The sequence below is a fragment of the Micrasema longulum genome, unplaced genomic scaffold (genome assembly GCF_059751315.1).
Source record: "Micrasema longulum isolate JH-2025_06_02 unplaced genomic scaffold, ASM5975131v1 h1tg000334l, whole genome shotgun sequence".
Lineage (NCBI taxonomy): Eukaryota > Metazoa > Arthropoda > Insecta > Trichoptera > Brachycentridae > Micrasema > Micrasema longulum.
Window position 1 is genome coordinate 24,205 of NW_028277538.1, and position 22,086 is coordinate 46,290.

A 22,086-nucleotide genomic window follows, 5' to 3' on the forward strand; every position below is an offset into this window, starting at 1 on the left:
AAATCAAATATAAAAATGGCTGCTGCCGCCAGGTTTTTTGGCCGTGCGCGAGGTAAGTTATTGAATTATGTAATACAAATTATGATTTATTCAACGGAACACCATAATTCTGCGATTTTCTTACATTATTTATCCTACGGCTAAATATCACACTCGATTTATTAAGCCCCCAATTCGTGTTTCAAATCATTTCTCTGGGAATTGTCAAATTCTGTCAAATTAGATTAAAATTTGTCCTCGGTGTTTTATGAAATTAATTCTTGCATTAATTATAACACAAATGACAATCTAATATTTAAATTGACGTAATAATCGATGTCATGTTTGTCTAGGTCACGATCTTCGAAGATTTGACGAAGGTTATTATTAACTTCAATGTTACGACAAGTAGTTTGTAGTAATGTATTTGGCAATAGGATTGATTGATTCGTAAATATGTGTCTTAATTTCTAGCCGTATTGTAGTTTTGGCACTAGCCGTCATGGTTTTTACAAGATTTGTAGTTCATATATTCAGCGGTCAAAGTTTAATAGGCATGTTAAGGATCAGTTTATTTGTGTAAGTACTACAATATAATGAGTAATATAGTGCTGTAGGCATCTCAACCTTTGTGCATGAACTTAGCGTTGTTTTAATATTTCCTTATCAGTATGTTTTTGTTTTAGATGGACTGTCTCTTAGCAATGTGCGGTTTAGTTCCCAGTACAGCCAGACTAGAAAAAACCTTAAACTTTCTAGTCAAACTAAAGTTATTTGCCAGGTGACACTCTTGATTTTTTTAACAAGTTTTTAAATCTCCGATTTTCACCTGTATTTTTATTATTATTTAATTGCGACTGGAACTGTAGTGAAAGCACTCCGTCCACATGTCTCAAAAAACATTTTATAAACTTCCGGTCCTCCTATCTGTTTTGATCATATTCAACAATTTCAACAACTACTGACGACCTTCGTACAAGTCACGGAAGGATTCATTCAATAATCGTGTAGTTTATTTCGAGGTTCATTGACTACTTTAAGCCTTTCATCCCGGATGTTCATTGAAGTATATATAAACCTTAAATGTGTTAAGGCAAGTTGGAAATATATTTAGCTAAAATTAAAGTAATGTTATTGAGTCAACGTAGATTGTACCAGAATAACACATTTTTCATGAGCATTGTCTATTTATTATCAGTTTGAGAGCCAGAGTTCATAAAAAATATTGTTAAACAATTCTTCAAGTATAAAGATAAAAACATAATAATATCAAAATATTTCCAATAATTCTTATAGTAGATACAGTATATATATTTATATTTTTTATTTAATAATTCACGTCTTTGAAGGGTAATTTATTCTTGTCACAATGAAAAGATGCACACACGAAAAAAAAATACTAGATTTGTATGATTTTCAGCATAACAAATGCAATTTCAAATAATCGTCATAAATTGAAAAGTTATCATTATCAATTTGATGTCAACATATCGCCGTATCAAATGACAAAAACCTTTAAGTACAATAAAAAGTCATTTATCTAAGTTACATAATCTTTATGTATTAGATGATAGACTTTCCAATGTCCTCTTAAAAGTATTCACCGTGCTTTTGTCCAGTTACATTCTGCTAATTATACCTTATTTATGCCACCATTATAATATTTCTGTGTCCAGACGGATGAAGAATACAGTTCTGTCTGTGAAATGTAACCAGAATCATGAATTTTTTTTTTCGACTCGATGGCTGCTCTCGTGTGAAAATCCTGAATAAGGAAATCGAGTGGAAAGAAGTCCGCGGATTCGTTTCCCGGCGGGTGAATGTGAAATATTTATTTTAAGGGTTGTTTAAACCCCAATATTTCATTGGACTGGCACCTGAAGCTTAAGACTGATCACCTACACAAATCAAATACACCGCATTTGGTTTACCGATGCAGTGCCCTATGGACCACCGGGTACAGAAAGGTTAATAATTATGATTTTAAAATTTTCAGGCATCCCAATTTTAAAAATGTTTGAATTTATTTAATATTCATATACAGAGGTTATAAACAATTTAAAACAAACCTTTTCGAAACTTCTAGATGTAGGTTCTGCAGTGCAGATGAGGAAACACCTATCCACATTCTATGTGAATGTGATGCTTTACATCATAAAAGGAGCCTCATCCTCGGGGGACCACTGGTTAAACCTGAGGATATCAAAGAGCTCGCCCCCTACCTAATATCCCGATACTTAACGGATCTGGGCTTGGAGGAGGAGATTAAGCAAAATGTAAACTCTCACCTTCCAGACAGTAGCCAGGCTCTTTATAGACCTGGGCTTAGAGGGCGAGAACTATTCGTGGGGACCCTTCACAGTAGATCTTCACAGGTCGCAGGGAGGTCAGGAGCTTGAATATCCCCATTGGACCCCCACCTCTAAGAATAACAATATAAACAATTTACAAAAATAAAAATATAAAAAACAAATGGAAATACTAGAAACTAAATTATTATTCAAAAATAATAATTGGCTCTTGAAGTTATTATAGTGGTAACTTTTATCATAGAACACGCGTGAGAAAAATCACATCTGATTTAATAAGATTATAATTTTTATTCTAACTCCAGACAAGATCTGGATGTTTTCGATGCGAGTCTTTCTTGATTTAAACAATCACTAAGATAGACCAGATCTTGTTTTGAGGTAGTAATTATTTTTTAAAAATTGTCTAAGCTTTATTTATTTACATACATTAGTTTATTGCACATTATTTGAGACATAAGTCCCAACTCCATGGGACTAAAAGTCCTGTGTTGAGATAGGACGAGCAATAAGTTGACACAGACACATGAGTATATCACCACAAATATAGGAACAGAAACACAAAAAATAATTTTAAAAACATATATGGCACAATAATATGGTAAACAGTAAACTCCAAACATTCGGAAAATCATCAAGGAGATTCCCACTCAAATCCCTCCCACTAAGGAAAATCCAGTCCTTTACTCCTTTCTCGAAAATAGTTTTTGTCCTCGAGAGCGTAATACGCCCTTCCAAAATATTGAATACTCTCGGTGCGATAAATGAGAGATTTCTCTGAGCGGGTTTGGGTATGACATAATTCGTGCTCTGGAAAAATCTTTATTTGTATTTTATTTCAATTGTGCCTGATGAATTATAAAGATTAATGTTTTCCATTTTTTTTTAATGGACTAAGTCCGTTAATAAATAAATAAAAAGTAATAAAAGTCGTAATCCGCAGGGCTTCACCGGGAAGCAGGCCACATTCCACATGAAGCAGGCCATCGAGTACGGCACCAAGGTGGTAGGGGGCGTGTCTCCCGGCAAGGGCGGCAAGAAGCACCTGGAGCTGCCCGTGTTCAACTCGGTGGTGGAGGCGCGCGAAGCCACGGGGGCCGAGGCCTCCGTCATCTACGTCCCCCCGCCGGCAGCCGCCAACGCCATCATAGAGGCCATCGATGCCCAGGTGCCGCTCATAGTGTGCATCACGGAAGGCATCCCGCAGCACGTTAGTACTCCGCTTCCTAAAATAATTTATTTACATTTTATTTTACTTCATTTTTTAATCATGTAATCGATTATTATGATGAGGTCATAATTTTTTTTTTGGCTTTTATGCGTAGTCAGTAAACTTCATATCAATAAGTTATCAATCAACCAACTTGTAAACTATATTTATTTAATATTTTTTTCACCAAAACAGGCTAGGAGGGCCGGGCCGGGCCGATGAGGAAGTTCGGTGTTTTGAAAATTTGATATAAAAATGTTTTCTTAAATGCGGTAAAAAATAGAGCATTTAATTGTACGGCAAAGTTTTTCTAAAAAACCAATGATAGTGTAGTGATAGATTTCTGAGAAGCCATCCCACCAATCGGGACAACTCACCAAAGAGAACTATAGTCCTTAAAATATAGCTCGATTAGAATGACAGTTGTCAGCAAAAGTGACGACATAACTTTGTAGTAACGTCTTAGGAGTTAATTATATAGACACCCGAAAAATCATTCCAATCTGGCATGTTAATTTATTTTTTCAATACATTGCTTGATATATAAATCAACATAATTATATAAAATCAGCTATAAAACTTAAATAAACCTAATTATCAACAACATTCTTACAAGGTTACGTCATTTTGCAAAAATGTTAGAAATGGGACAAATTGATCAGTGTAAATTGATTGAATAAAAAAATAATTCGTTTGTTATTGTTCACGGTAAAAAGTAGAAATGTCTTATTTTTTTAGAAAATAATTGTCTTAATCACACTATAATAGACTTGTTTTTTCGTTTTTATATCAATTTTCGGAAATGGAGTTTCATGTTGCATGAAAAAACTGATAAAATCGATTTGATCGGTACATGATCAGTGATCAGTAATTTCCCTTCACTAGTGGCGTTAGTTTGGCAGCTGACTTTATTCTTCCTAAACATGCGACAAGTGCATGTCACTATTTAGTAAAATGTCAAATTTAGACACTTAAACGAAATGGTCAATTACACTGCACCTACTTTGAATTTAGTTTGAGACAACAATTTACACATTTTTTTTATTTACCTCGATTTTATTCTCCATTCACGCAGCTGCGCGCGGCTCGTTGTCTTTTGACAGATTGAATGAGTTTTTAAAAATTTTCAACGTAAAACTGAGAACGTATGGGACATAAATATTTCGGTGTAAAAAGCGGGAAAATGTAAAAACGAAGTTTTACTGTATGTAAAAAACACATTTTTTAAAATTTTCATCGCCCCTCAAAGTACCCCCTATATTGGAGCTAGTGCACTTGTCCAATTTTCTCTTGCGTTGATAAAAACTTTTTTTTTAAATTTGTCTTCCGTCATGCTTGACAGCTGTTGCGTTTTTCTTCACTCCAGCAACGTCGGCAAAATGCTTTCCTTTCATGTCTCTTCATTCGGGGCATTAAAAGAACACTCAGGTGATCGGGTGGAGCACGGTGGTCATGTCATTTTTCGTAAAAAATCGGCCCACAGAGACGGCCGTGTGAGCAGTGGCGTTGTGATAGAAGAACCAGCTGTCCAACTGCCACGAATCGGGGTTTTTCCGGTGCAAACTTTTCAAAAAAGATCCAGTCCATCGTCGGTCTTTCTTTTATATTTTTTATACCATTTCCTTGCTATGTTCAGCATTGTGTAATACTCGGTTAAATAAGTGCGAATTATATTTGATGTACTGTGATTTCAGGATATGGTCCGAGTGAAACATAAGCTGATCCGGCAAAGCGCATCGCGACTCCTGGGTCCCAACTGCCCGGGGATCATCTCTCCCGAGCAGTGCAAGATCGGCATCATGCCTGGCCACATCCACAAACGCGGCTGCGTGGGAGTAGTCTCCCGCTCGGGGACCCTGACCTACGAGGCTGTACAACAAACCACAGAGGTAAAATTTAAAATTAGAAGTTCAGCGCTACTCTTAATTAGATTTTTTTGAAATTGTGGATCATTTTGTTTCCTATTAATACAATGTAATAATCTAAATTTGTCGCAACAGAGAGGGAAAACATTTTTGAGAAGCCATTTACAGAGCTTATGACCTGTTATTGGCTAGTTTAAGTGGCCACTTTACACACTGTAAAACATTCAACAAATTTAGATCTACAAACATTTGAAGATACTCAAAACATTGTTGACAGTGTAATAAATTTATTTACTATGGCTTTGCTGGGTTGACCCTTAAATTATTTTTTTTTCATTATTAAGAATAGCTTTACCCTTATCAAGGTAACCAAATCAAGTAATTGTATATTTCTATTTTAATACTACTTTTTCTGATCAATTTAGTTTACAAGTGCATTTCGAAAGAGTTTTTTAAATATTTTTTACTCGAGGACTTTTTCTTAATCCTTTTAAACGGACACTTCTGTATTTAATTTTTTTAATTAAATTCAATAATATCCTATTAGTGTGTAACTTTATTCTTTTTTCGATAATGTCCGGTAATGGGACAAGTAAAAAGATCTGTTTATTCACAGAGATCGGCAGTGTCACATAAATAAAACTGACATTCAATATTTTTCATTCTAATTTGACTTGACCGGTATAAGAAGCATAAAAATTGAAAAGTTGTTTTCAGGCGTTGCCTATATAAAAGTGAATCTCACTCACATCGATAAAGGTTTCAGCTCTTTTACTTCACTATAGTCAACAGATTGAAGAGTTGAGGTAATGTTACACGGTGTGTTGAATGGCCACTTAAACAAGCCAATGACAGGTCATAGTCCTTTTCAAAAATGTTTTCCGTCTCACTAAATAACTTCCAAGGTAGGAAATCCAGTCAGTCAACAAACATTTGGACATTATGTACTCCAAACATTGTTGAAAAACCTACTTTGAATGATATCATTAGTTTTTCCGAACCAACCAGTGTTGTGATGAATTTCCAGTTTATGGGAAGCCAATTCACCAATCAGCAGAGCTCACCGAAGACAACTAGTGACGGAATAATTTCAAAATCACAAAACTTTAAAAAATCATAGCGCTGATGATACGATATATAAAATTATTTGTTAAAAAACCACTGAACTTCGCCATCGCACCGTTCCTCCGTCAAGAATGGAAAAAAGTTTATCTTTAAGCCTTGACGAAGAAAGAGCTATGTTCTGAAACCTGTTAAATGTAAATTATTTAACTTAGAACAAAATTAGTCCTTCCAATATTAATTCAAAATAAATGTTTTTTTGCCAGGTCGGCTTAGGGCAGACACTCTGTGTGGGCATCGGAGGTGACCCCTTCAATGGAACGGACTTCATCGACTGCCTGGAAGTGTTCCTCAACGACCCGGAGACCAAAGGCATCATCTTCATTGGGGAGATCGGAGGAGTAGCCGAGGAGCAAGCAGCTGAGTACCTCATCAAGCACAATTCGGTTAGTAACTCTGTAATTTAATATATAAGTGGGAATGTTATAACTCATGTTATAGGGCTATTATTATTTTTATTTAAGAAGTTATATACAGTATTGTGCAAATTAATGCAATAAGAGTAATTTTTGTCATTTTTTACGTATAGCAACACTCATATGTCAATTTGATAGTTGTTTAGCGCCAAAAATTATGACTTTCAGTTCATTAATCCTTAGGAAGCTCATATTGGTGTTTGTTGGTGTACTATCTGTTGTTTTTTTTTTTTTTTTACGTTTTCTCAATAAAGGACTAATTTTATAAATTGTTTGAATATTAAACAGTGTTTTTGAGTTGGTTTAAATCATGGATATTACGCCGAGAAAAAGAGAAAAGATTATAACCTTATGTGAACATTCATCAATGATTCAGAAGGAGATTTCAAATGAATGTTTTATGAGTCAGGGAGCAGTAAGAAAGATTATTAAGCAGAAAAGAGAAACAGGGTCAGTTGAAGCAAAGATAATTGGGAAATGCGGAAGAAACCGGAAAACTAGTGTCTGAGATGAAATATCTTTAATTAGAAATAGTAAGTTTAATCCCAGGAAAAAAGTTACAAACTTCAACGAGATTTAGCAGCCACTAGGGTGATGATACATGACTCAACAGTCCGAAGAAGACTCATTGAATCTGGAAGAAAAGCTATTCGACCACAGAAGAAACAAATCCTGACGACACGTATGATGTAGCAAAGGCTCATTTGGGCTAGAAAAAATATCAAATGGACCGTAGAAGACTGGAGGAAGGTGCTGTTTTCAGATGAGACCCACTTTCTCGTGCAAGGATATCGCACAAAAATTGTTAGAAAAATTGGAGATATAAAACTTACTGTGGCTCATATTGACCAAACGGTGAAATATCCTGTGAAGAAGATGTTTTGGGGCTGCTTTTTGTATATGGGGAACGGATCTTTGATACCAATAGAAGGAATGATGAATAGCCTAAAGTATAAAGCTCTATTGGAGCAGCACTCGAGTACAGAACTGAGTAAATGTTGTCCTAATACTGTATTTCAACAAGACTCAGCTCCTTGTCACGTATCGAAGTATATGCTTAAGTATTTTATTATTACAAGGAATTTTATTCCAATAATTCGCACAATACTGTACATGAACAGGAAATTTAAAAGGAAAAATAATGAAACCCACTAAACCACTAAACATAAAATTGTGGTAAAAGTGCTTCCAGCAGGCAATTAATACAAAGAAATTTTATATAATATACAGGTGTTTGAGAACATTCTCCAAAAATCCTATTAAATGTTTTTAAAGAAACTCTTTTACTTCACAAAAGTCAACAGTGTAAAGTGGCCACTCAAACAAGCCAATGGCGGTTCATAAGCCCTGTAAATGCCTCAACTTCCAAATTTTCTTATCAAAAATGTTTGTCCTCTCTATTGCAATAAATTGCAATGTTTATTTACAGATTTTTTTTCCTACTCCGAGTCACAATCGGGTATAGAAAAGATTGTATGTAATCTTTAAATTTAATAGACAATACTAATGCGGTAAAACCTTATTTTTACGTTCCTTAATTTTATGTTTTCCTACTTTTTACGCCGAAATGTTGAGATCCCATTTTTTTCATACAGTTTATTCACATGTTCCGCACAATCAACGCTTTTTCAATCAACCAAATGGAGAATAAAAGCGAGGTATATAAAAAAGGTTAAACTATCGTCTCAAACTAAATTCAAAGTATTTTTGTTTGAGTGTCTCTAATTTTCTTGAATGCTGTTTTGCATTGTATTTTGATACAGTTTTTGAGCAAATTCAATCTTAGTGGCGTTCTGATGTCCTTTGGGGTTAGTTTCTCATTATATCCTTGTACATTTTTTTTTTTTTAAAAAACCCATATTGATATTTTACTAAATTACGATGTAGAATGTTTGAAAATTTGGCAATAGATATATTATTTGAACGATGGTTTAAAGTTTAAACAGTCATCATAAAAGTGTGAAACGGTTTTGCCGCCATGTATTTGACAGTCGAAATTCTGTGATGCCATAGTAAAAAAAGTGATAACTTTTAAAAGAAAATTCTAATTTTTATTTTCAAGTTTGTAAATTTAAGTAGGTACCTACGTAAAAATGTTGTTTTTTTTTAATTCTTTCTTTTTTTTTTAACAAAAAAAAATCTCCGTTTAATATTGATTGAAAAAATACAAAATATTTTTAATGAAATCATTAAAAATAGGTAAAAATATTCATAATCCCCAATTATGACAGTTTTTACAATTTTTCTGGCAGTATATTTACACTGTTCTAGTAGGTACATTAATTTAATTTTTATATAATTAAATTTGTTTCACACATTTTCATATCTTCGCTTTCGTGATTTCCTCAGTTTTACTCTTTTTTTATTGTTCTCTCAAAAAACGTAAAAAAGAGGTTTACTGTAATTAATTAAGGTACTGAAATACTTTCTACGATGCTTCTCAATTCGTTAAATGTGAATATTGCATCTGTACATATTTTATAAGTCAATATTTAAATCACATAGTTAGTAAAGTCACAAAAGATTCTACTTTTATCTTCAATTTTCTTATATTTATGTTTAACATTCTGACACATGAATTTAAACGCAACACTGGCATTTAGTTTAGAACACACTACGTTGATTTTTCTCTCTGCTGTAAAATATGTAATTTGTGGCTCTTTAGGTTTGTGTGTGGAAGGAGTCAGTTAATTAACTCACAATGTTGTTTAACTTGTTTAACAGGGTCCCAAGGTTAGTTCCATAGCCGGTAGTATGGAGCAAGTGGAATAAATGGTCGGAAAAGGTTTTGTTTACTAAACATCGCATTTCTATAATCTACCATCCGATCGCTTTAATCATAAATCTCATAGGCGGGTCATAGCGCCGACTGTCACTAGATTTACTAACACTTCTGGACTTTTCGCATGCGCAAAATCATCCGATAGCGGGCGTTTAACGCATATCCTTTCACGCGTACCGGGATGAACTCTGAAAAATCACTTTATGTTGACCCATTCAGGAATCAAACCCGAGACCTTGCGTGTAGCTGCCCGTTGCTCCTTGCAATACGAGGCGGATAATTTCAATTATAATATTCAAGCCCCTACACATGTATTTTTTTCAGTCTTTTTTTAGGGGATAAACTTAGTTTTACCTTTATTTTTTTTATAGATTATGTTATACCTTCCAGAACCATGTTTTGAAGATACCTCTGACGGAGTGGATAAGCTGTTCCGAGAATTAGTTCAAACGCATGCAAAAATGTATAAAATTTAAAAGCGAAAGTTTTAAAAAGCAGTAAAACAATTTGTAACAAAAAAATAATTATTTTTTTACGTAAACTGTTTTTTTTTTTATATGTTCAACATTATCAAAGGATATATTTATAATATATACGGAACACATTTCATTGTATCATTAAAAAAACTATGTGTATTTTGCTTTATTATTTGTATATATAATTATTGATTTTGTTTTGATTTGATTTAGTAAAATAATGACTGTAGGGCTAACAAGATTTTGGATTTTCGAAATTCCGCTTAAAAAGAATTATTGAGTTGATCCAGGTCATGTATTTAAAAATATCAAGTTGTGTGTAATAATAGAATAATCTATTTAATTGGCTACTGCGATGATCAATATGCACATATATTACGACTTTGGACATTTTTGTCTTTACCTGTTTTAAAACGCTCTAAAAATGATCATTATTTAACCCTTAGCTACACGCAGGATTGCGAGTTACATTAGTACACGCGCGCGGTACTCCATATGGCAATTTGCTTTAAGTCATTTACTGATGAGTTTTTGAAAGAGACAGATTGTTAAGAGAACTAAATAAGAAACTACAAAAATACATTTCGATACCTCATTTTGAGTATACTGCATTTATTTTATTTGATTTATTTGTTCTTTTACAATTTATGTATGACTTTTTCTACGTAAACGATAATGTTTCCTAGTTGAATTTGGCTTATTTTCTTATTGAAATATGGAAAGGGAGTGTTTCTTTACCATCTAGCATCATTAACTTCAAATTTTAAGATTTTGATTATTTCCCTAAAGAACTGGGGGGGTATCGTAAAATTTTGATAGATAGAAATAAAAATATGTCTGAAAATGTATTAAGAAAAAAAGGGGCACGCAGTTCTGTGCCGCGTGTAGATACGGGTTAATATTGGCAATACTTGGGTCTTTTTCAAATATCTTTTTATTTTTTATAGTTAATAGTATTTATATTAATTTTTCAATTATCAATATTATTATCATTGATTGGAATTATTTAAGCATCAAAACACATGTAACAAAAAGTACCTGTCTGTACATTATATTAAATATATAAAAATATAAGTTTTAATGGTAGGTAAAACTTTTCTATTTTTCTGCTGAGTAAATTCGTAATGAACAAAATATACATAATTACATAGTGTTATTTTCATCATTGAATTACATACATTGCATGCAAAGGACAATGTCAAATGTCCAATTAACTGTTTCCTATGTCTTCTGAAATCTGACATATTCATTTGTTTGAAAATGAAGGAGCAGCAAGATTAATGGTCGGTTCTTTACCTGTCATGCTCCAAACATTTCAAATACATATTACTATTTGTAAGTCATCAGTCGAGAATGCCATACATATTCCCTCGTCACCTGTGATAGATGATATTATGATGGAGCATGCAAACTCCCTGCCTGTAATTCTTAGTTTTCATAGCACGGGTATTTTAATAAATAAATTATAAAATGTTCATATACCTTTTATTATAGAGAATAATAGACGAGTGATACTTTAATCAACAAATTTGGAATATCCAGTGACCGGTTTCATCACTTTCATGACATCTTCGAGACTGATATCTTTATTAAGAAATTCAATGTATTTATACAAAACAGAGGTAAGGATAGAGAATTAAAAATTATATGAGAGTAAATTCAATTAAATTATTTTTGTCTAAAGGATCATTAACTAAGTATTTTAGGTTAACTGTTGAGTTGATATAATGATATTTCTAATGAGTTTAAGTATTGTATATATATTATTTTTAATAGTACCATCCTTCGTGAGTCTGATTTCTGTCAATTTTAATTTCTGAAAAATAAAGGGTAAAAAGTAATTAGTAAAATTATTACAATGGGTATAGTAATGGGGAATACATGTGTGTTAGCTGTTCATTAATTTTTATTATACAAGTTTATTTTTAAATCTGTTAATTTCGAGAATTTCCTGTTTGTCAAGTTTATGGCCTTTAGGTGCATTGTGAATTATTTTTACATTGTTTTTTGAATCGAAGGAATGTTTTTGTTCCATTAAATGATTGGCAAATTTGTGGATTAAAGTATCACTCGTCTTTTATTTTCTATAATAAATTACAATGAACTTCCATCAAGAATTTTCACTTACAAACTTAAATGTTCATATACCTATTTAAGTATAAATATTTTTATTATTCTGGTCCCAAGATGTTAAAATATCCCCAATTTTATATGTAATTTTTATTCACTAATGACGCTAAGACCCCTACACACATTTTGTTTTTTTTATTGATAATTTCTAACCGATTTTGGGTTCTACATGCAAAGGTAAATTGTTGAAAGGTTTTTTTGCAATGTAAATATAAGTATCACTTGTTTTGTATCTCCAAGAATTTTCACTAACAAACTTAAATATTTTTTAACGTAAACTGTTTATCGTGGCGTGGCAAATGTAATGAACATTTTCGCCGGAATTTAAAATTTAAAAATATTTCTTATGCTACTAAGTACAAAAAAATTATCTTTTTGCTCGGTGGTATTTTATAGATTCTTATTAATTTAAAATTGTGAAAAAAAAACATGACATTTCCTTGTTAAATGCTCTAATTTTTACCTCGTCTAAGATTTTTTTTAAACCAATATCCCAAGCACTGAACATCCTCATAGTTCTAATTCTCCAGCAATATTATTGGTTGATTATAATCATAAGTAATACATCAACAATTTTTAGATTCCCCTGTAAATAAAATTCATTGATATTTACCCTGTTTTGCAGTATCACTGACGATATGCTTCTTTTTATTGAACTGTAAATAAATATTTACTAAGTATTTTTCAATTGTAACTAATTTCTAAAAATGAAATTCTATCTTTCCTTATCCAAATTTTTATTAAATTCTTGTAGGGAATCAAAGCAAAGCCTGTGGTGTCGTTCATCGCCGGGCTGTCCGCGCCGCCCGGCCGCCGGATGGGGCACGCGGGGGCCATCATCTCGGGGGGCAAGGGGGGGGCGCAGGACAAGATCGACGCCCTCAGGGCGGCCGGAGTCATCGTGACCCCGTCCCCCGCCAAGATGGGCCAGGAGCTACTCAAGGAGATGAAGAAGCTCGAACTGGTTTAATTCCACCCGAAAACAACTGCGCGTCATGCTTTCTCAACCCCGCATCTGTGGATCAGATCTTTACTGTATAGGTCAAAATTAACTACTGGCAGTCGAGTTTTAATGTCACGAAAGGCTCACATCCAAAATCTAAAATGTTAAACAGTCTTTGCGTCAGTTTAATATTAGATCTGTTTTTATAGATGAGAAGCTGAGAAAGCGTCACGTTGAAAACTGACCTTATATAATTTTCCTTCTATAACCACTCAATCTCGCGTTATTATTTACGTTTCTTAAAGTTAATGCCGCCGAAAGAGATTTTACATAAATTCTTCCTGTTATGCTAACCTAATATTAAGTTTTAAGAATTGCAAATGATCATTGGTAGTTTAATTTTGTATTTATTTATTTAATGCAATCCGTTCTTATTTAGGTATGCGTCTTTTATAAATTGAATCATATCATAAAGGAAAACAAACACGATTCTAATATCTGCCATTTTAAAGTGCATTTTTAATTCTGACAAGGCTGTGCAGAAATATACACCACCATTGAAAATGTAATCATAATCTGTTTTAGATATTCATTATTATTTATTTAATATGGAACTCCGCAATGTGAATATAAAACATAGTGTATTTATTGACATTTCGATAGTAGCGTTTTTTTTTATAATACATTGTTTATCCAAGAAGCGGGTAATCATGTTACATTCATATGTGTATGCCTCGCTTTTAATGTTAAAATTAACTTTTATGATGCACCTTTAAATAACATTACTTAAAAGAGTATAATTATCGATGGATACATCTTAATTCCGATCCGTATACATTTTTTTGTTGTTAAAGGGGGACCTCTGCCCTACATTCACCAATCCGTACCGCCATGACATGTTTATATAAGGATAATTGCACAAAACTATCTAATCTCACGGAGTAAATAAGTGTACTGAAATGTATTTAGGGTTAATTGGAACGTAAGAACATCTGGACTCGAATGTCGGAAGAAATAAAAGCCTTAATGAAAATTATACGCCTGTTATTTCAGTAGCCCTGGAGTAATAGGAATTGAAAATGACTGTTTTCTCATCATCATCTATTGTCATTTCTGTTGTTACATGTTATATCCATATTATGTATAGTGTAAAATATATGTATTAAAATATATTGATTTTTATTTCATTACATAACTTTATTATAAAAAAGAAATGTTGGAGAAGGCTGCTGCGTGTTTCTTGGACAGCCAGAAGGACGAATGCATCGATACTGGAAGAGCTCCATATTACAACTCGTCTATCAGTGGTGTGTTTGAGAAGGATACTGTCTTTCTTTGGACATATTGCTAGACGTCTATCTAGAAAAGGCAATTGAAGGTAGGAGAAGCAGGAGTAGAATCCCATATAGAGGGACTGACCGAATAAAGGTGGCTACAGGGATAAAATTTGATAAGTCGATTCGCCGGGCTGAGGATAGACAGAAGTGGAACAGACTAATCAGAAGTGTTCATGGTGATCACGATCCTCAGCATTGTGGGACCGACTTGGAAGAAGAAGAACTTTATTATTTTTAAAAATTAAAATTTCCATTCTTTAGGTTTCAACAAACACAAAATACCCGCATTTCCTTCTCCATTCTTCTTTACTTACTTTCCAGCGGGTTAGTTTCGGACTGGAACAAATTGCCAAGTCTAATTGTCCATTCCATTTCGGTCAATCAGTTCAAAAACTGTTTGGATGCTTTTTTGAAGGAAAAAGAACGCAGACAAAAAGCAGTTCAGGTAAACGGCGTTTTACGCCGGGTTTCCGTTCCGAGAGACACCGGCGTTAATTCGATTAAAATACTCTCAGTGAGTTTGTCCTCTGTAGTTCGTGCCCTCTACGTGTTCCGCATATTAATGTGTTCTGTACTGTAATTAATCTCTATAACGGGCTTTCTGACCTGTTAAAAAAAAACTGTTGGACTCCGTTTATCCGGATCGTTATCAGGAAATAAAGAAGAAAGGAGATGTAATAACAAATATCGTCAAAACAACTGACTTTGGTGGACGTGCAAAAGTAAGTTTTTAATGTGACTCCAAATCGCCGTATTATTTCAAAAGCAATAAAAAAGTAATCTCAGAGTAAATTTTGCCCTTTCTTTCAAAACATTGGCTTAATTTAATGGTTAATCCAATTATCCGTATATATGCATATCCGTATAACGTCTGGCACTCATTAATCCGGATAGTTGGAGTTTTACTGTACTATCAGAAAATAAAATAAAATAAAACATCTGTAGTGTAATTTTTTTTGCGTGTTGCTTCATTGACTACAAGAAAGCATTTGATAGTCCGCATTGACCATCTCTTTGGAAAATTCTTGATGCGTATGGTATTCCTCCCGAGATTATTGCTGTTGTAAAAGCGCTCCACATAGATAGCAGTTGTCGTGTGAGAATCGGCAGCTCTTTGACTGATTGGTTCGAGATCTCCACTGGAGTGAGGCAAGGCTGCGTCCTTGCACCCTTCTTATTTATCGTACTGATGGATTTTATCTTATGTAATCCTGAAACTATCCACCAGATAAGAATCTTCCCGTCACAAAATGAGGTAAATTTTTAGGTTTTCTTGGCTTTAATTTTTAATAAATTATATTCCTAATGCCATATTTATATTTTACCCTTAATGGCAGGAATCATCCTTAGGATGGATTGCCTTAAATAATATATTGTTTTTAATCAATACACCTGATCGAGGCATAGAAGTGAACTCCCCCTAAAGATGTGCGACGGAGGATGCAGGCTATGCAGTTATTTTTGAAAAGTCTTGCTGATTTTCAGGAAGTTCTTTACAAACTGCAAGAAAACCCAGGAAGTAAGGAGCAAATATTATACGCAAGGAGTATCTGAATAATGTCAACCAACAAGTAAAAAAATATATTCGTTTTGGTCTATGTAGGTATTGTTTCTTTTCTCAGTTTAATTGAAATGTTTTTTGGTTATATTTTTTTTATCGAATAGAAAATAACATAATTGTGAATGTTTTAAATTCTTAAAATTCCATTCGCTTTATGGGGAGGGGTTCTATTTGTTTAAAAGTAATAAACTGTAGAATTTAATCTTTTTACGAAAAATATCTTTAGAAAAAAAAATCTGGAAATGAAAACCATTAGATGGAACGTCACACTTCTGACGTTTAAGATAACGATTTCAGGAAGAGGATTGTCTTTGAATAAATGTTGTCATGTAAAAAAGTTTATTTTACACAATGTCAAAAACATGAAAACTGAAAACATCAACAAAATTTATTTGATGTGGTATCACTCATCTCTGTCTCGCATTCCATTTCACGATTGATTTTTTAAAATTCAAAACAAATTAAATCATAAGGAATCGTGGAGGTGTGGCCGCCGTGAATGTTTGTGTTGTGTTTCGAACATTAAAGTAGAAGTTGAACTGTGCGGTGCGACGGCCCCGTGTTACATTTCGAACTCTGTGCGTTCAGTCTCGCCGTTGGAGTTCGTCCATTGTGCGGATTTAAAATGGAGTTGTAAAAGGCTGTTAGGTTATGCCTGGATGATTCCTCGCGGGTTCTCGCCACCCTCACCATGAGTAGCTGGGCCAGGAGGATGCACCGGCGGGCCGCGACTCTGAGTAACGTAGTCACATCTTGCGGACACCCGACCACCCTCCCGTACCCGAGGCGGCTCGAAAAGGTGAAATTCGGCGTTCCCTTGCACGAAGTGTGCAAAAATGACATTCCCGGGCCATTACTCGTAAGTAGAACGCTACCTGATTCCGTCGTAATCATAATTATTGAGAAAATGATCGTGCGTATTCGCTGTCATGTCCGACATTTGACACTCGGAGGTAGACAGAATGCAAGTACTCCGATATACCTACAATAATGACTTATTACGGGTGAGGTTCATTATTCGTTTAATTAAACGCTCTGACTTTGTGTGAATATCGTATTAATTAAATTCAGGTTCCGCATTTCAACCTTTCATTTCTTCCTTTACATTATTCCCGAGCCTTAGAAGTCGTTTATTATTGAGGATGTTTACACTTTACAGTTCTGTCTATTCACAATATTTGCACAACTTAGTAGGTATCTATAATGAATGAGATAATTTTGATAAATGTTTTGCGACGGAATTGTATAATCTCGTTTTCCATACTTATGAAGCTTGTTGCCAGTCTCTGTTGCATTTAAACTACACGTTCATCTCATAAATATTTAAATTATAGAATCCGCCATTTCCCACAAAATATGATCAAATGTAAATATCAAATTATTAAAAAAGTAAGACAGGTTATTAAAAAAATATTTTAAGGGTACGATATTAGAAACATCATTTTGCATTGTTCCAACAGAAGCAATATTACTGATAATCGAACTGTTGATTCTTTACGGATAGTTAGGTAAATCGGGTTGTGGTCCCGTGGCTAGTATTGTGGACTTGCAGATCAGAGGTCCGAGGTTCGAACCCTACTCTACTCCGACTTGATTTCCATTTTCTAATAGTGAGTTATTTACAACTCGTTGAAATTCGACCACCAAAATTGAAATATTTGGGTAAATTATAAGAATGCTAATATTTCTTTTTTATTCTAAAAAAAATTATCTATGGTATACTGCGATTTAAATTTTTGAAATCGCATGAGAAAGTTTAGGAACTTATGTAAAAACTTGCAAAAATACCTTTTTTGTCGTGCTCTGTGTGCCTGTTACAGACATTTTATTAAAAAAATCGTTTCATAATCTTTAATAAAATAAAAATGATACTTTGAATTTATTAAAACCACTTCGAAGTAGTTAAATTTTCACAGTAATTCAATCAAACTTTGGGAATATTTTGAAACGCAACAGTCGCCTGTTTCCATATGATTATATTATTTTAGAATATTCACGCACAATGTCCTAAATAAATAGAACCAATATATTTTTTCGGCGGCCGACTAGTTCGTGTCTTGGTCTTTGTCTTTAAGGATGTCAGACATTAGGTGTATGATATGCCGCCATTTCTGGGCCAGCGTTATTTGTTTGATCCATCTTGTCAAAGGCTGTCTTACCTTGGCTAATCCTCAACTTTCTCCGTATATCAGCTTTTTGAGATTCTATCTCGCAACATGTCTACAGTAGCATAAAATAATTTTTCGGGTAGAGGATAGTGAATTTACCTTTTTATTTTTCAGAATCTCTATGACACACTTTTATGAAAAATCAGGCATTTTAGGCTCCCTGTACAGGCAGGCATCCCTTCATTTTCGAATGGTAACCCTATCCCGGAGAATCTTTGATAGTTGGGAGACATTTGCGTCTTACAGTCCACGGAATGCGCAACGTCTGTTTCCGGAGCAGTTGTATTAGTCACTCCTTCGTTTCGTAAGTTCATTAGTATTGTAGTAGCGGTAACGAGAACAAAATAAGATTTTGATTCCATTAGAGTGAGATGAATATATGAGATACGACCGAACTCACGAAACAAAGGAGTGATATAAAAAGCGCCCAACACCACATTTCAAACACATCGAGCATATTGTCACCGTTCAGGCAAAAGTTGCAAACCCAAAAAACATCGTGAGAAATTGCTATTTTAAAGTTTGGAGACTGAGGAATAATCAGGTTTTTGTGTTTTGGAGGTTTTATGTATGCAACATAATTAACTCATGCCTTTTTAATAAATTCCATCGGTAACTTTTTCCTTCTAATGCATTAAAAAATATCTGGAAGGTTTTTAATGACGCAAGGTGGCTAAAATTTGGTTCAGTGACTTTTATTTGTTCATAATCTGGACAATGCAAGTTATAAATGAGGTATAAAGAAAGGAAATATTAGAAATTATTATCTTAATGCTGTGTTTAAAAAATATTTTTTATTTAAAGAAATATTTTTCAACATACCAACACGCTGAACTAGAAAAAATACCCTATATTATGGTCACCCTTTCTTAAACCAACTATCTTTGTCACTCACCTATACCGCACCACGTATACGCAGACTAGGGAATGAATGTACTTCTCATATTGATATTTTTGACTCGAGTCTCTGTGAACTCAAATCATCTCTGTATAAATATTTTATGATATTCTATACTAACGATCGATTTGCAAAAGCCATTTTGCTAAAGAATTACTTTTCACTTATTTTATGTACATAATATACACTGACTTTTTTACATCTTCTGTAAGATGACATACATATTTATATATTTTTCAGGTTTTGTATTGTAAAAGGAACTTGTGCCGTATAATAAATAAAAATAAAATAAATCAAAAAATAAAATAATGGAAAGTCACATAGTAAAAAACAAATAATTCGGAATTTGGCAACTTATTTCTAACTAAGTTACCTGGTGACATGTGCCTCCTAAAGAACATAATTTTACACTTCGAAAATAATCTTTTACATTTTTATTTTTTTTGCACCACAACAGGCCAGGAGGCCTAATTACAGTGGTGAATTACATCACAGAGCACCCAGGCTTGAGAAAAATCACATTTTTATTTTTGTGTTCTCACCGGGAATCGAACCCGGAACCTTCCGTGCGTGAGTCAAGCGTCTTGACCACTACACCACGGAGGCCGCCAAATTATATAATATAAATCATATTTAACTGTCATTTATAGTGTAAGTGACTGTAGCCTGAATGGCGACGGTATAAATTAGTGAAAAAAGGGCTACTTAGCTACTTCTCCCCCTTAATTATTATTATATATAATTTATATGCCTCCTTTTTGATAAAAATCACCACAGGGGTGCCGTACAATAAATGTTTATTTAACAATATTGTAGTTTAATATAGCATTACTTTATGAGTTATCTATTTAACCCATTATGTAATGTGGACTGGGAATCTCAGTAAGAAAAACATAGAATGAAAAGTTAATGGATAGAAAGGAGATAGCTGATAAATTGTCAATATGTACAGAAAAATATTTCCATACTATGTGCAGAAGCCGCATTCAGCAAAAGAATTGCCATATTAATGGGTCAATTCTGACTTGCATTTGTATGGCTTCCGAATGCATGGAACAGTGCATGAGATCTCGCTCTGGTATAGGAACGTACAAATCGATATCTTTCAATATATTTGGATTAGCCAGCTACTAGCTTAAATATATCTTCTCTTCAAGACCGTCGAAATAAATCCAAACTTCTAATCCTATTTAAAATTCTTAACTCGCTCTTTGATGCGCCTGAACTACTGAGCTCAATAAAATTAAATATCCCAACTAGAAACCTCAGACAAAACTTACTCTTTCATACCGATAATCATAGAACTAACTATGGTTTTCATTCCCTTATGCCCAGAATTCTTAGGTCTGCCAACAAACATACCAGTCTTAATTTCTTTGATAACAAGTTGTCTTCTTTCAAACAATCACTTAATTAAATGTTAAAAACCTCTCTCCCGCTTCCAATCCCACCAAGTCTACTATATACCATTGTGTCTTTCTACTTTCCTTTATAATAATTTTCTATTTATAAATATGCCCTTAAAAATGCCCATTGGCGTATATATAAATAAATAAATTATAGGTACTTCTAGAAATCTACTTATAAAGATGTTTCTCAACAAAAATATGGCGATAAGATTTGAGGGTGTTGTAATCCAGCATTCCTGCACATCCAATATCCCAACAAGTTTGGAGCTGCAGAGCGTATAGATATTTGGGATTCCTGTTCCCTATTAGCTGTCATGATAAAATTAATTACAGCATGTCTTGCAGGTACAGAGCAGATATACAGTGAGAAACTAGCCCCAATTACATTGCTTGTTTAAAATTGATTATGAAGAAGTCCCCCTGTGTGTGTGTGTGTCGGTCTGACGAAGGCTGCGCGGTTGCAGGTACTGATCCTAAAGCTGAACAAGGAGGCTCCGCTGCGGAGGGACGTGTTCCGCGCCCCGGGCCATCAGGGGGCCATGAAGAAGCTCATCCACTTCCTGCAGACTGGGCGCCTGGTCAATGTGGACAACTACTCCGTCTACACCATCGCTAGTGTCCTCAAGAAGTTTCTGAGGTAACAAATCATTTGTAATCCTCGTCACTTCACACTGAATGATTTATTTTCTATCTTTTCTTCCTTAAATATCCGCTCATCCTCTCCTTTTATTTCCTTTTCCTTTTTGAAAACTAGAATTGAATTAATTTTTTAAAACTTGAACACACATTGCTAGGTTATCTATTTTTTCTCACATAAGTAGTGTAAGTGGAATGGATAATTAATTTTGTTTTCTGGTTGAAAAAAATACCATTTGGTCCCGCTGAAATGATGCAGAGTCACGGGTCAGAGGTCCATAGTTCTAATCCTGCTCTGCCACAAATTAATTCCCATTTTCTAACATGGTTATTTAGGATTCCAAGAAAATATCCTCAAAATTAAAATATTTGACTAAATCATAAAAACGCAACGTGAAAAGTGCATATTTATACTACTCGTATTTTACCTAATTTTTTTAAGAAAAAGAAACATTTGCACTCATTTACTTCATTCATTTTATTAATGTATTTTCATGCCTGAAATACCTTTTTAAACACAATAATTTAAGATGTAAAGAAAAAGAAGAAAAGAAAGAAAGAAATAAAATCTGAAAATGAAATAAAATCTGTACCTTATGTTACATATATTAAGGATAAACCACTGAAGTCACATTGAACAAAATGTTCAGGAATCAAGATTTTCTGATTACCGATTTCCAAAACATCATAACTTATGGACCAAACAATATAATTATTACAACCTAGATAGAACTTTCAATGTAATATAATGAGCTTTTTTATAGTAATAGTACATATTAATATAGTGTACCTGGGGGGACTACTGATGTTTTTTTGCCTTAAAACAAAGTAGTCTTCAGATTTTT

General features: G+C 33.7%; 2 protein-coding genes across 6 annotated transcripts in view; both read left to right on the plus strand.

The window, feature by feature from the left end:
* Scsalpha1 (Succinyl-coenzyme A synthetase alpha subunit 1) lies at positions 1-14,402 on the plus strand. Its single transcript, XM_088225160.1, has 6 exons — positions 1-52; positions 666-760; positions 3,232-3,498; positions 5,193-5,387; positions 6,692-6,871; positions 13,044-14,402. Exons 1-6 carry the CDS (start codon positions 16-18, stop codon positions 13,257-13,259), a joined length of 990 nt encoding a protein of 329 aa, XP_088081286.1. The 5' UTR covers positions 1-15; the 3' UTR covers positions 13,260-14,402.
* A 2,076-nt stretch (positions 14,403-16,478) lies between these two features.
* The window catches only part of RhoGAP71E (Rho GTPase activating protein at 71E), a 37,192-nt gene continuing 31,584 nt past the window's right edge, over positions 16,479-22,086 (plus strand). For 4 of the 5 annotated variants that reach the window (XR_015822106.1, XM_088225163.1, XM_088225162.1 and 1 more), the window contains exons 1-2: positions 16,481-16,989; positions 21,070-21,242. Coding sequence is in view for 4 of the 5 variants with exons in the window: in XM_088225163.1 (XP_088081289.1) it covers positions 16,822-16,989; positions 21,070-21,242 (341 nt within the window). In the remaining variant the exon portion in view is untranslated. Of the gene's footprint in view, positions 16,990-21,069; positions 21,243-22,086 lie in introns of all 5 variants that reach the window. The other variant, XM_088225164.1, reaches the window with a different exon arrangement.

Coding starts and splice junctions, on each gene's coding strand:
- Scsalpha1 (XM_088225160.1), top strand. CDS start 16: ATGGCTGCTGCCGCCAGGTTTTTTGGCCGTGCGCGAG. Junction 53..665: donor GTTTTTTGGCCGTGCGCGAG/GTAAGTTATTGA, acceptor TTTTTGTTTTAG/ATGGACTGTCTCTTAGCAAT. Junction 5,388..6,691: donor CTGTACAACAAACCACAGAG/GTAAAATTTAAA, acceptor TTTTTTTGCCAG/GTCGGCTTAGGGCAGACACT.